We start from the raw sequence: 14,446 nt of genomic DNA, 5'->3' as shown, positions 1-14,446 counted from the left end.
GTCAGGAATGATCCTGCCTTGAGCTGGACTAGATGACCTTGGGGAGGACCTTATTTTCCTAACCCCTGGTTGAACATTTATGTTGGACCACATAAATAATACAGGCTGGCATCTTCAGAACTAGTTAGCAGAGAGAGGTCTGCTGCACCCTGAAGTCATTCAAAGTTTTACCCTGGTAAGCTTAAGCGAAAGCTGGGCATCATTGCATTTGAAAAGTGGAGCTTTAAACCAAGTTCAGCAGTGGAGCTGCCTCCATGTGATGTGTGGAAGGGAAGCAAACAGAATGAGAGAAACATACCCAGAAAATGTAGCATCAGCAACGTCCCACTCTCACTAGAGAGGCAGCCTCTGTAGCAGAGGCCACTGCTTCATTCACTTATGTAAACAACCTTCACTGATTCATGGCACTCACTAGCCAAGGTTCAGACTATTGAGTTGGGGGCGATTAGAGCCTTGCTGTTCAATGCTGGTGCATTCTGTCTGTTCCAGGTGGTCCAAAGGAAGGAATCCCATGACTACCGGTGCCTCTTCCGGGTGTGCTTTATCCCAAAGGACCCACTAGACCTCCTGCAGGAGGATCCAGTTGCCTTCGAGTACCTCTATCTGCAGGTGAAAGTTTAGTGTCACATGCTTCCTACAGGATGGGGAAACTTCCCCAACTGAGGCCTTTAGCCTCCCATTTAAGCAGAACTGTGATTTTAAAACAGCTTAGTGCAGTGAACACTGGATGTGTCTACACGAGACACTACATTGCCATAGCAACGAGCTAGAGTGACATTGCTACTGCAAGATAGCATTGGCAGGCATGAACCGTAATGCTGATGTTACTGTGCAGTAGCAATGAGCTCATTGCTACTGCTCAGTAGGGTCAGAAACGACCTATGCACTGCCTGGACTATGCAGTGACGATGGTTACTGCGCAGTTGGGGGCACATGTAGACATGCCCACTAAGAGCTAAGTGTGTTATTATAAAATGCTGAATGTGTTATTTTAGCTTAGGTAGGTTCAGCTTTAACTGATCCTAATCAAGCCTGTTCATAAATTCGGATTTGACCTGTTTACCACGTGCACCATTCATAAATGAGCCCAACGAGGGCCAAGAAGCAGGAGGCAACAGGTCCATCCCAGCCTAGATTTGCTTGGACTGGCAGAGTTAAGGCAGGCCTGTTGCTGTAGCCAATGGCACACAAGGGAGTTATGTGGCTGGCGTTGCACCCAGCTGCCTTTGATGTCCAAACAGCTCAGTACTTTGGCACATGGAAGGTGCAACTGAAGGTACTCATTAAAAAGAGATGACATGGTTATTCCGACTCCTGGGGAACACAGGGTTGGAAGAGGCCTCCTGGGCCACTGAGTTCAGTTGCAGGCATCCCCAAATCCCCACTTCAAGCCTTCCCATGCAGCTGCAGTGCACAAAACCAGACACACTACACACACCCTGTACCATGCCAGAGGTAAAAGCAAGGGAGACACGGGTACTGCCAATGTCCTGCCCCTACAGTGACTGGGAGGTGGTTGGCTCATCTGCATCTGTTGCCCCTGCTTTGCTAACCCAGCTGTGTCCTTCTAGAGCTGCAGCGATGTGCTTCAGGAGAGGTTTGCTGTTGAGATGAAGTGCAGTGTAGCCCTGCGCCTGGCAGCCCTGCACATACAAGAGCGGATTTATGCTTGTGCTCAGCCCCAGAAAGTGTCCTTGAAATACATAGCGTAAGTGGGAAATTCCCTGCCGTTATAGTCCCTCTGTGTTATGTAAATCTTTCCTAATGTGGCTAGAATAGGTAGGAGATCAAAGTAGCTAGTTTGACATATGCTCTGCCTATGTGCTGTATATGAATCCCCTGTATTGGTCTTATTGCTTGTGTTTATTCTGGTAGTACACAAGGGGTGCCCAGAAATAAGCTTGTAATGGTGCTAAGTACTGTCCAATCACAGAGTAGAGACAGTCTCTTTCCCCAAGTCTGTTGGTTATGCTGATCCGTTTAGGGGTAACTGAGTAACTATTTGAGGTAGCCATAAATCACCCATTGCTCTTAATCTCCCTTCCAAACTGCTCAGATAGCAGTGGGGTTTTGAAAAAAAAATTAAAGCCTGTTTATAGCCTGCCTGTTACAGATACACCTAGTGAGAAGCCTGAGGTCAGTAGCCAAGTGGAGCGACAGATTCATAGGATATATCTGTATGGCACAGAGTAGTGCTATGCCTTGCTCCTACAGCTGAAGGAGTGTAGTTATGTCAGTGCAGTGTTTCTGAGCACATGTGCAGCACTGTGCAGCTACACTAAGTTGGTCTTGGAGCAAGCAGACCAAAACCAGGCATGGTGTATCTCCACCTTGGCCTTGCATCATACAGACATGCATGTAGGAGCCAGTTGGAAACATCGTTGTACAGTTTTTGACAAACGACTATGTGGTGATTATGCAGATGCCAGTGCTCAGACTTGCTACTCTAGCCAGAATACAGAATTTTGCATGAAGGAGCTTTTAAGAAAGAACAATCATCACCATGTATGTCTAGGGCATTGCATCACTCAGCCAGTCAGAGTTGTTACATGGCTCAGAAATGTAATTCTATATAATTTATAATACCTGCATGGTCATGGCAGATAGAGCCGTTGCTTTCCCTAGACAGATAAAGTCAGTAGCACCTTGTTGCTAGTACAGTATGGGTCATTCCAAAGAACCAGCTTGATCAGTGAAAATTGATAAAAGATTGATTGTTGAATTATACCCCATACAGTGGCATCTTAAGACATGCATAGCTGTTGTTAGAACCCAGCTAACCTGAGTGACTGGCATGTGTCGCTCCCTGGCACTGGAACACTGCTTGTAGTCAAACACACCAAAATGCGTGTAATATATGACTGTACAGAAGCAACAACTTAAGACCTCACTGTGTGCTTCATAAGTAAGTGATAAGCACCGTGATAAATGTAGTCTCCCTTGGAATTTTTCATTTATAATTTTAAACTTGTAAGAACAATTAATGCAAAAGATGCTAAAATGTAACAAGCCTTTAAGCAAAGCAAAGTGCTTTTAAGAATGGCAGAAGAGACCATTGGGATGCTCTAGTCTTTCTTCTTGTGTGGCACAAACCCGAGACCCTTACCCAAGAGCTGTGGCTTCAATCCAGAGTACAGATTTAAACAATAACACCCTTCTCTGTCTTTATGGCAGGAAGGACTGGGGAATAGAAAACTTTGTATCTCCAACTCTACTCCGCAACATGAGAGGCAAGGACATCAAGAAAGCCATTAGCTTTCACATGAAGAGGAATCAAATCTTGCTGGATCCAAGACAAAAGGTAAAGCTTTTGTACTGCATGTGTGCAGGATAGCATGCAGAAAGCCAGCCATCCCCATTTCAGGGAGCCAAGAGTGTGCAAGCATGGTTCCTTGCATGTTACCCTAGCTTCCTCCACACAGGGAACATATACACAAGACACTTGCTGCAGTTGCCTAATTAGCTCCACAGTAAAGCATCACCAGTCTAGACATATGGAGTTATTAGGCCAGAGTAAACTAATGAACTCCATCATAGCTTAGTACTGCTAGATACAAATACTATGCTAACCTATGGTGGAGTTATTTACTCTACCACAGTGCACATGTAGGTGCTGATGGGGCTGGCTGGGGCACCAGGGTGTTTCAGTGCAGGGGTTGCCTGCCAGCTAGCCCCACACTGAAGCACTTTCCTGCCCCAGCCAGCCCCTCCACTGGACATTGAGCTGGGTCAGAGCAGCCCCAAGCTGGCAGGCTGACCCAGGGGGCCCCCTGCCAGCTGGGGCTCCACTGCCCCAACTCAGTGTGCTGTGGTCCCGAGTGCATGTGTAAACACTACACCAGAGTGCAATGCACAGAGTGCAGTTTGTTGCATTGTATTAATATTCACATGTAGAAGTGCCCACAAAGTCCTAGCACCATGGCAGTTACATTTGAGGGAGGCTCAATTGTATCCCTCTTATTTTCCTCCTCTCACACTCTCCTCCCCTTTGTTGCAGATATTTTCCCTGCCTTTAGCATGCTCCATGTGCTGTTTCTGCAGGCATATACAAGTCCCTTCCCAAAGAGGAGAGAAATCAGAGCTTGCTCCTTTCCAGCAAGGCAGAACAAAACATTACCAGTGATGTACTGATCCAGGGCCCCTTCCACAGTTTGCAATGGAAGAAAATCACTGCCTGCTATGATTTCTCTTTGTTTTTTGTCTGTCTGCCTGTTGCTTGGTGGAACAGAAGGTAGATATCGGGTCATAAATGTTGGTGAAGCCATGATGGTCCAGGGAGTATGCAAGAAGCAATGGGTTGGCTAATACATTTTATTGGACCAGTGTGAGAGGTGTTAGGACAGTTCTCAGGTACAAAACACATTTGTGAATTTTGCAGCCCAAACTGTGTCTAATGTCTCACCCAGCTATGCATTCACCCAATAAACAACATTGCTCAGCCAATTTTGCTTCTTCCATTAGGTCAAAAGTGTGTTTCCTCTCAAATCCTTCTAGTCCTGTACCTTGTATGCACCTCCTTGATTTTGACAAAATAATATGGAAACCCCTTTGCTGACATACCTGACCTGTTACACTGACTCATTAGTCACTTTCTCAACAATATTTTTTTTCTTGGAAACCCAAGCAAGTCCTCTCGGCTGTACAGGTGCGTCTGTGCTACCTGCAAATACTTGGAGACCTGAAAATGTATGGCGGGAAAATCTTTAACGCCACGTTAATGGTATGTGTGTGATATATTTGTGTATTATGATGTTAGCAAATCAGCCTGCTCTCTGAAACTGTTCATCAAACTGTGGGTCTTGCATTACCATGCTTTGCAAACAGCAGCAGCATTCAGGCCTTAGGAGCAACTTTGTGCCTTAACACTATGGCCAACACTCCTGCCACTTCTTGATCAAAGTAAGCTTTCTTCAAAACAGGATGTCTGATTTTTTAACAGCAGTGAATCCAAACAAGCTTATTTCTGAAGTAAACATTACAGTAAGGATTCAAATTATACTTTGACTCTTGGGAGGATGTTGGGGGGGAGGGGTTAACACTAAGTTAAACCAGTCCACTGATTAACAAGTCCACCTAAGTGACTGACACCCCCCCCCACCCCCGGCTTATGATTTTCAGATCTTACAGGGGGGCTCTTGTCTCTTATGGGGGGGGGTCTCAGCCCCCACAAGCTCCCCCATAATTTAGACCCTGGTTACAGTGCTACCTGTTACTGAGGTATAACATGTTACCGAGGTTTGTGTTCCCCACCAGGCCTTTGGCCTGTTAGTAGTACCAGGACGTGCCATCTGCTTGTCCCATTTTCCCTCCATTACCTTTATTCCTCCACTCCCAGACAAGGAGATCCTAGTAAAACTTCATATAGACACCACATTGTCCTCATTCAAAACTTGCCTTACCACTCACTTCACCTGCAGCCCCTTGACATTGCATACTGATTATGCATTAATACCAAATGGTATCGCAATGCCTTGTAGGTGCTATACCTCAGGTCTTTGTGCTCCTCATCTTCTCTCCAGGCCATCCTGTTTGGCTGGACTGCACCCCCCATGACATCCACCCACACCCAGAGACTCCTTTGGGGTTGTCCAACCTCTCACAGAGTGGGGAAGACGCATACTTTTTTTTGTTGGAACAGAGGGGGACACTAGAATATTTTGCTGAAAAATCAGAAAATCCCACAAAAAGTTCTGATGGAAATTAAAAAAATGTACTTTTGTTTAAATTCTCCATGGCATGGCACCCTGTCTTCTGAGCACCTCTACAGTGCCTTACCCTAGGAGTGACTGCACAGAGAGAGTTTTCCAATCACTCCTCCTGCATGAAGCCCAAAGTATTAGTGAACTCCCAACTTCCTTAGGGGACTGTTGCAGACTGAATGCAACAGTGTTAATATCTGCAACCATTTCACCTTCCCCAACTGCCCTTTTCTTGTGAGACAGTGTAGAAAGCAGTAGGTATCTTCAGAGGACAACATCCGTCTTCATGACTACACTCTGCCTGCTTGGAGGTGCATACCAATGAGGTATGGGGGGTGCAGGGAGAAAGAGGGGCGGGAGAGAGAGGGAGAAGGCATGCTGAGAACATTGATCCCATGAATGGATACATCTTCCATTCCATTCCAGAGTGGTGGTGGATGGGTCATTTTTGACTTGGAGGGATGTGGGCAGTGGGGTCCCCCAGGGCTTGGTCCTCAGGCCCGCACTGTTCAACATCTTCATCAGTGACTTGGACAAGGGGGTAAAAAGCACCTTGTTCAAATTTGTGGATGGCACTAAAATGTGGGGAGAAGTGGGCACTCTGGAGGAGAGGGACAGGCTGCAACTAGATCTAAACAGGTTACAGGGGTGGGTGCATAAGAACAGGATGGGATTCAACACTGACAAGTACAAGGTGATGCACCTGGGGAGGAAGAACCAGCAGCAGACCTACAGGCTGGGGAATTCCCTTCTTGTCAGTACAGAGGCAGAAAAGGATCTTGGAGTCATCATTGATTCCAGAATGAACATGGGCCGGCAGTGTGGGGAGGCAGTCAGGAAGGCCAACCGCACCTTGTCATGCATCCACAGATGCATCTCAAGCAGGTCCAGGGAGGTGATCCTCCCCCTCTATGCGACACTGGTCAGGCTGCAGCTGGAGTACTGCATCCAGTTCTGGGCACCGCACTTCAGGAGGGATGAGGACAGCATCGAGAAGGTCCAGAGGAGGGCCATTGGCATGATCAGGAGGCAGCAGGGCAGGCCCTACGAGGAGAGGCTACAGGACCTGAACCTGTTCAGCCTCCACAAGAGAAGGCTGAGAGGGGATCTGGTGGCCATCTACAAACTGGCCAAGGGGGACCAGCAGGCATTGGGGGAGTCCCTGTTCCCCCAAACACTACTGGGAATACTGAGGAATAACGGGCATAAGTTGACCGAGAGTAGATTCAGGCTAGATATCAGGATGTGCTACTTCACAGTCAGGGCTGCTGGAATCTGAAACCAACTTCCAAGGGAAGTGATACATGCTCTTCCCCTGGAGGTCTTCAAAAGGAGGCTAAACAATCACCTAGCCATGGTCATTTTACCCCCAGTACTCTTTCCTGCCATTGCAGGAGGTCAGACTTGTTGATCTTCTCAGGTCCCTTTCGACCCTACAACTATGAAACTATGAAACCTCCAAGCTGATGCTCTGCAGCTTGGCTGCTCAGCTTCTGTAAGGCGTAGCTCACATGATACTGTCACTGACTGCATAGGTGCCTAGTGCAAAGCCCACAACCCATATGTGCCACCAACCGTAGAAGAGGCCAGCAACTTGAGCAACCAGCTCTGTAGTGCTGTTGGGAACAGCTCATCTGAAGCCACCACCCACAACTGGCAAAGGACTCCTAAAAGATAAGCTTTGGGGCTGGAACAAGTTAAAACAGAGTGCCCAGCTTGAATGAACAGGAATGCACCACCTCTGCATAACAGGTGGACATAGGTTCTTATTTAGATTTTAGTGGAGATTGCCCGCTAATCCACCCTCCTCCTGCAGCTACAGGACAGAGAATCATATGTTGCCTTGCTGGTGGGAGCCAAGTATGGAATCAGCCAGATTATTAATAATAAGCTCAACATCATAACAACCCTGGCAGAGTTTGCTAACATCAGCAGGCTAGAGCTTACTGAAGAATCGGAGAAAGTGAGCATGGTAAAAATCTACCTGCAGGATGTGAAGGTACTGCTGCTACTTGAATTATGTGTGTGCATTTATGTTTGTTTCTATGTGCGTGGTACAGTGATTTTTCTTCTTTTTTTAATTTTCCAGTGTAATTTAATGTGTTATTAATTTTTGAAACATAGAAGTGCTTGTTCTGCTGCTGCTATAATAAGTGTACTGTTGGGATTTTTTTCCTAGTTGCTTTGCTGTGAATTGCATGCTATCCTGACATGTGAACTAAGACCCCCGCCCCCCCCATCTCACTGGTCTCTGTAACATGCTGTATTTGTCATAATTTGACTGTCACCTGAAAATTGTTCTAAGTTCAAGCGTTGTGTAGTGGACTTTTAGGAGCTGTCACTAGATAGGGAAGAAACCATTATATAACACAAATGAAAAAAAACCAGGTTCCTCTAAAAATATTCTGCTGTCTTCCACCAATAGGGTGCCAGGCATAAAAGAAAAATCTATTGCTCTTTTTTCTCCCAGGAGCAGGATGGGGAATTAAGGTCTTTTTATGTTAGGGCATGTTTATACAGATCACATTGTGAACAAGGCTTAACTATTTTAACCTGTTTATTTTTTAAAAAGCTGCTGACTCTGTTGCTCGAGTCTAACAGTGCAAAAGATCTTGCCTGTCTCATTGCTGGCTACTACAGGCTGTTTGTGGATTCGGGTGTCTCCATATTCAGGTGGGGAGAGGATAAGCAACACCGCATCTCTGCTGAAGAAGGTAAGAGCTGCTACAAAGACATGACCTAGATAATAACATATGCAGCAGCTTCAGTCAAAAACATAATTAAGGTGCATGGTGCCCTGCTGGAAAAGTGACCCTTCCTGCACAGTGACAGCTATGGGACTCACAGCCTAAAACTCTTCAAAACTACAGCCTAACAACCAGGACTATTCTCAGTCCCCTCAGGCTACAGTTGTAGCTTTGAAGTGCTTTAAAATAGGAGAGGGAGCTGCTGCTGGGGAGCATATATCATCCCTTATGTCTGTATGCTCCAACAGTGATACAGGTGAGAGAGATTTATTTCACTTAACCCCAAATGAAATAGAGATCAGGTTGCTAAATATTTTGCTATACTTGTATTGCCCCCGGAGCATGCAGACAATACAGTTGCATCCTAATTGCTTATACCAAAGCCGTTAGATCCTGTGACAATTGAAATATCTGTCTGCACCCTTAGACTGTACATGCTTTAGGGCAGGAGAGATCTTCTTATGTTTCCACCATATCCAGTAGAGCAGGATCTGGTTCATGAGAGGCTGGTAGGCACTACCATGTTACTGTGAAAGATTTTTCTAATTATTCTTTAGATTCAGAAAGACCTGCCATGTAATTGTACCTACATCACCCTAGAAAGCAAGGGCAGGGAAGCTGCCAGCTGCTTTGCCTGGCCAGAGCTGGAGTGGAGTAGGGGGCTAAGCAGAATGGACCCCCACACCCTTGCCTCAAGGACCCCTCCCAGGCACCCTGCCTGGGGTATTGGGAGGAGTTGGGCCTGGAGTGCAAACTGTTTAAGAACACTAAAAACTGCCATGTACTGATAGATTCAATGCCATCCTCATTTAAATACACAGCAAGCAAGAAGTGTTTTCCCATGTTCAAGGTAAAGAATGGAAGCAGACAGAAGCAAAGTGCCTGGCCTAAGGCCACACAGGAAGTCTGTGCTTACCACGTCCTCCAAGTGCTGTAGCTTCATGCAAAGTTGGGCTTCATCAGTGCAAATTCCAATGTTTCTCAAGCCGGCTAGAGGTGTGCACTGATACTGTGATGTCAACTGGGAAAATCAGAGCCAATCCCCAGAGAAGGGGATTGATCTAGTTGGAGATGGACCTGCTTTGAGCAGGGGGTTGGATTAGGGTCCCTTCCAACCCTCATTTTCTATGATCGTATGACTCTATGAAAAGATGAGGCCCACATCCTGAATGCTCCCAGGCTGAGAGGGGGAATCTTTGAAACAAATTTGTTTTCTCTTGTTGATTCATTCACAAAACAAATTAGGAACTGAACAGAGCTACTTTTTAAACAAGGCACATTTTCTATAACACCCAGATTTTTTAGGTAACTAACCTAAATAGAGATGATGGATCTCAATTGGAGAAAAAGAACATTTTCTTCTTAGAGGCTTTAAGAGGAAAGCTAGAGTGAAGAGGAGGAACAAGGCATTCCATAGGGGTGCATTGCATAGGTTAAAGCTGGAGGTTAAGGCTGCAGTGACCTGTGACAATAAGAGGGGAGGGCAAAAGTAGCTGGGATTTCTGGAAATATTGATGTTTGCATCCCAGAGGTGTAGGATAAATGAGGGTATAGCATCTAGAAACCTTAAAGAAATGGTTTTAGCAGGTGATAATAGACAGGGACAAAAAGAAGCAGGTAGGGAAGGAGATTTCCATAAGTTTTATTTTGAGGGTATTTAAAAGCGTGACCCGCATCTCATAATCAGGTAGCTGGATACTTGGGGAGGGGGTGGGGAGAGCATAATTTATTTGATAGCTTATGTGCACAAAAATGCTGTTTAGGGTTGACCAAAACAGTTGCCTAATTTGGGTCAAATTTAGTGAGCCACTTCAGGTGAAAAAGATTGTGGAAAAAATGTAAAGCAAGTCAAAACATCTGGTTTTGACATTTTAAAATGAAGCTCTTCAGGGACCCATTTTGAAGTGATATTCTGTTTAAATATCTAGTTAAATTCGTTTTAAAAATGTGAAGGGCACCTGAGAGCTAAACAAACATTTAAGTTGATTAAACCAAGAGCTTAGTTTTGACCTCCAGAATTCTTCTTCCTTATTTCTGTTTCACTGCTGAACCAACAAAGCTGCATTACCCATACAGCTCTGCTAAGAATGAGGTTTTGTGACAAAATAAGTTTGTTCCAGTCCCAGTGAACCTGCATTCACAGATTTTCTCTCTCCCTCCTCGCTTCCTCCCCACCCCCAGTGACTTCAGATAGTCCTGAATGAATTACCTCAGGTACCAGAAGCAGTAGAGCCACATTAGTGTAGTGCTGCACCCAGACTGATGCACCCAACACCACTAATTAGCTTGGATGCAATTCAGTGCCAATGCAACTGTACTGCTTCTCGTATCCAACATGACCTTTTCAGGGCCAGCTCAGGCATCTCCGCACAACACTGCTTGGTGTCACACATATACACCTTTAGTTTTTCACATGTGATAGGGAAGGGAAGGCTGGGCAACAGTGCAGGTGATTTGCTTGGGAAGTATTATGAAAAGGAGAAAAATCTTCTCATGCTCTAGTGGTGTGGTAGGAGAGGAGGCAGGGGTGAGTGTGCTGGGGAGGGATAGTGGGGGTGAGGCTCCTGCAGAGGTGGGAGCACCGAGTGTGGGGTGCTGGGAAATCTGCCCGTGGTAGACCAGCACCCAGCACATTTGAGACCTTAGGTGCTTCTAGCATGAAAGTGATCATTAACAGCCAGTTGTAATGCGATTATTGCTTTGACCTGATGTAACTGAGCAAATACTATGCAATAGTTTAACAGATACATATTGTCCAGCACAGGTTAATGCTGTGCTAATTAGCACATTTATCCTGCATGAATACAGAAATTTGGTTTTAAGAGTAGCCCTAGACACATCCGTGGATCCTTTTCCTTTCCCCGTTAACCCTATAGTGTCAGTCATCAGTGTTAGGCAAATGAGAGGCATAATCAGTCTCTCTCTCTCCCCCACACATACCCACATGTTTCAATAGAGCGCACTGGTGATAAACCTCCAACAGTGATCCAGGCTTTTGACAGCTGGAAGGGATGTGGATGTAGTTTGCAGATGGTGGTCCTGTGTGACATAGATTCTGTGTTTTAAATTGCAGGGTATGTGTCTAGGGCCTGCAGTGACTCTGAAGACTCCTGGGAATTGGATTCCTCTGCAGAGCATTGCTCAGATACTCACCTGCTGAAATTCAGCATCACTGACCCCCCAGGGGAAGAGGAGGAGGAACAGGGAAAGTTCTGTGAACTGGAAGAGGACAGCACAAAGCCCAGGCCTGAAGGGAAAGGCCTGTGCAATGGGAGTGACAACCTAACAGACAGTGCATCAGAGGCTTCAGACTCGGCCAATACCGAAAGCAGAGGATGCAAGACAAGTGGCTCAAGTGACTCCATGGATGCACTGGAAGAGGACGATTTGGATGCCTGCTCTGCCAGTAGACCAGAGTTCTTCCACTTCTACACACCCACTGTGCAGGAACTCAGCAACCAAGACAAGAACTTCACCCTCACTGGTGAGGAGGGAACTAGCCAGGCAGAGGCAGAGGACTTCCTTTGCTTCCTGCAGATACCCCAGGCCCCCAACCCTGCATCTGAGCAGCAAGGGGAGAACAAACCAAGAGCTTCTGCACTGGAGTGCAAACTGTTGGAGAACAGTGTCATGGAGTATTACAGCCTCTGTACCAACATCTCCCCCACTGGCAATGGGGAGAGGGACTTCCTGAACCACAATCCTGGAGGTGGCTCTGTAAAAGATCTGCTGGCTGAGGCGGGTGGAAAAGAGGGACCCTGCAGAGCAGAGCACACAGCAGAGGTGAACGATCTCATCCTGGACCCTCCTCCAGGCTTTGGGGACACCAGTTCAGAGGACGAGTTCTACGATGCTGCAGACAGGTTCACCCCAACAGAAGCTGTAGCAGGTGCGCCCGCAGATCAGCTTCCCAAGGGAAGGGTCCTTTTCTTATTCTGAGGACTGAGTGCAAGGCAGGGGTTGACTGTTACTATGGTCTCTAGTCACTGCTACAATACGGTAATAAGTACTGTAATAGCCCCTCCACAGCACACTGAGCCAAGGGAGCAGTCCCGGGCTGGCAAGCTGACTTCCCAGCCCCTTACCAGTCATAGTTGCTCTCCCTGGCTCAGCGTGCTGTGCATGAATAAACTCCAGAGTTTATTGATCCTGAGTACATGTTCAAACGGTGTACCTGGGAGCAAGAAACTGCAGAGCAATAAGCTCCACAATTTATTCATGCACCATAATTGCACGTGTAGGCACACACAGTTACTTCAGCAAGCCCTCCTGCAATCACAAGAATACCAATACCAACATACCACTGTATACACCTGCATATGTCATTTGCATGCTATTTGAGCGCAGCTATGTTATGTCTCCATCATACGAATATGGTCCACGCATGGTACATTTTGCCAAGCATGCTTGGCTTCCTGCAAATGCTGTGCAAAGTATGGATGGTCCAGAGACAGATGGGTGTGTAGCATGCAGGACTGCTGGGGGAAACTCATGCGAGGTGTGAACCGGCCCAATTAGAAAGAAAACAAAGGAGGGAAGCCCCGTGGGGGTCAAGAATCCATGCATGGGCAGAGGGAGTGAATGCACAGCATGTGGTGGAAGAGAATGGGGACCCATTCCCCCTGGTTTGCCTAACTGAGTGATTCCTGAAAACTCTTAAAACCTAAGGAAATGCCCAGGCAAAGATGAAAGCCACTGTCACAATTCAGCTCCCAAACGGGGCAAGCAAGAAAACAGTTGCTTCTTTCACTAAAAAGCATCTGGAAATCACAAATTAACACTACATTTAACATGGCCTTCCTCCAATCCAAATATTAGTGTGAAAGCACACAAATAAAGTTACAAACAGCCTTCTCTCTACATTTTTGGGCAATGCCAAAAACACCTGCAACCTCAACCTGTAACATTCTGGCAAGCCCCTCTGAGGGGCCTGATCCTTCTTGTGGCAGCACAGCCTGCCCCCATCCCCAAAGCATGATGTCTTTGTGTGCCACACTCCGGCACAGGTGCCAGGGGTTGCCTACCTCTGCTCTACCCCTACTTTCAACCTGAAAAGAGGCAGAAGTGTTGATAGAAACAATCTTAGCCATGTATTGCACAGGCTAATTAAAATGAAGTTACAGAGTTATGTTTTGTAAGTCAGAAGAGCCTGTATGGGTAGACAATTGTCTGATACTTTTATGTTTTCTGAGCTTGTAACAACATGAACAAATTATCATGAGGCAAGCTGGGGTGCGAATTCACAGCACGTCAGCTACTCTGTGCTAACTGCCCATGTGCATGTTCTTAGTGTAAATGCTAAGTAACTTACCCTCACAATGACCGTGGGGTAAGAGTGTGCACATGGGCAGTTACTGTGAAGTAGCCAGTGTACTGTAAATTTACACCCTTACTTCCTTTACAGCAACTTGTTCTTATAGTCTTATCCTCAAAAAACACAAATGTAAGAAAACTACAGGATTCTGTTCTTCTGGCTGAAATATATAATGGATATTTCTAATGTTAACTCCAAATTATCAAATTTATCAGCTTGGATATAAAAGCTATTATCTGCTTCTCTGTGGAAACATTTTTTAACATTTTATCTTTGCATAATTATAGAATTATACAGAGTTGCATAGTATATACTTATAATACAGATACAGACACAACTTAGAAAATTCATATTTTCACACAAGTTTAATAAATATATAGCTATCAAAGAACCTCCTGTGTATCTCACCTGCAAACTGTCTTATTTAACCTGGCAAGAATTGTGGAGACCATTGTGAAAGTACCTGCAATTATTTTCCAGACCCTTCAAGTGACCCCAGTTGGCTATTCTAACATGGGAAAACCTTTATTCTGCTTCCCAAGACAGGACCGGTCTTTAATTTCGGTCATAAAGATTACAGATTCAGTCTCTGAATTTCCTAATGCAGCTGATTGTAAGTGCTTGCCCAACATCAACATGACACAGAAACCTGCTGTGTGTATCTGGGAACACATTCTTGGTTATTA

The 14,446-nt window shown here is 45.8% G+C and overlaps 1 protein-coding gene across 1 annotated transcript in view; it reads left to right on the top strand.

Moving 5' to 3' along the window:
* Window positions 1–14,446, top strand: part of FRMPD1 (FERM and PDZ domain containing 1) — a 71,176-nt gene that overhangs the window by 52,337 nt on the left and 4,393 nt on the right. The window contains exons 9-15 of the mRNA XM_090039080.1: window positions 490–609; window positions 1,572–1,708; window positions 3,175–3,301; window positions 4,625–4,720; window positions 7,516–7,698; window positions 8,272–8,413; window positions 11,520–12,335. Of these exons, the coding sequence (XP_089895206.1) occupies window positions 490–609; window positions 1,572–1,708; window positions 3,175–3,301; window positions 4,625–4,720; window positions 7,516–7,698; window positions 8,272–8,413; window positions 11,520–12,335 (1,621 nt within the window). The remainder of the gene's footprint in view (window positions 1–489; window positions 610–1,571; window positions 1,709–3,174; window positions 3,302–4,624; window positions 4,721–7,515; window positions 7,699–8,271; window positions 8,414–11,519; window positions 12,336–14,446) is intronic.

The sequence above is a fragment of the Crocodylus siamensis genome, chromosome 3 (assembly GCF_052110815.1).
Source record: "Crocodylus siamensis isolate JL-2025a chromosome 3, ASM5211081v1, whole genome shotgun sequence".
NCBI classification, from domain to species: Eukaryota; Metazoa; Chordata; order Crocodylia; family Crocodylidae; genus Crocodylus; species Crocodylus siamensis.
The sequence above is the reverse complement of the archived record's forward strand: the minus strand, read 5'-3'. Positions and strand labels throughout refer to the sequence as shown.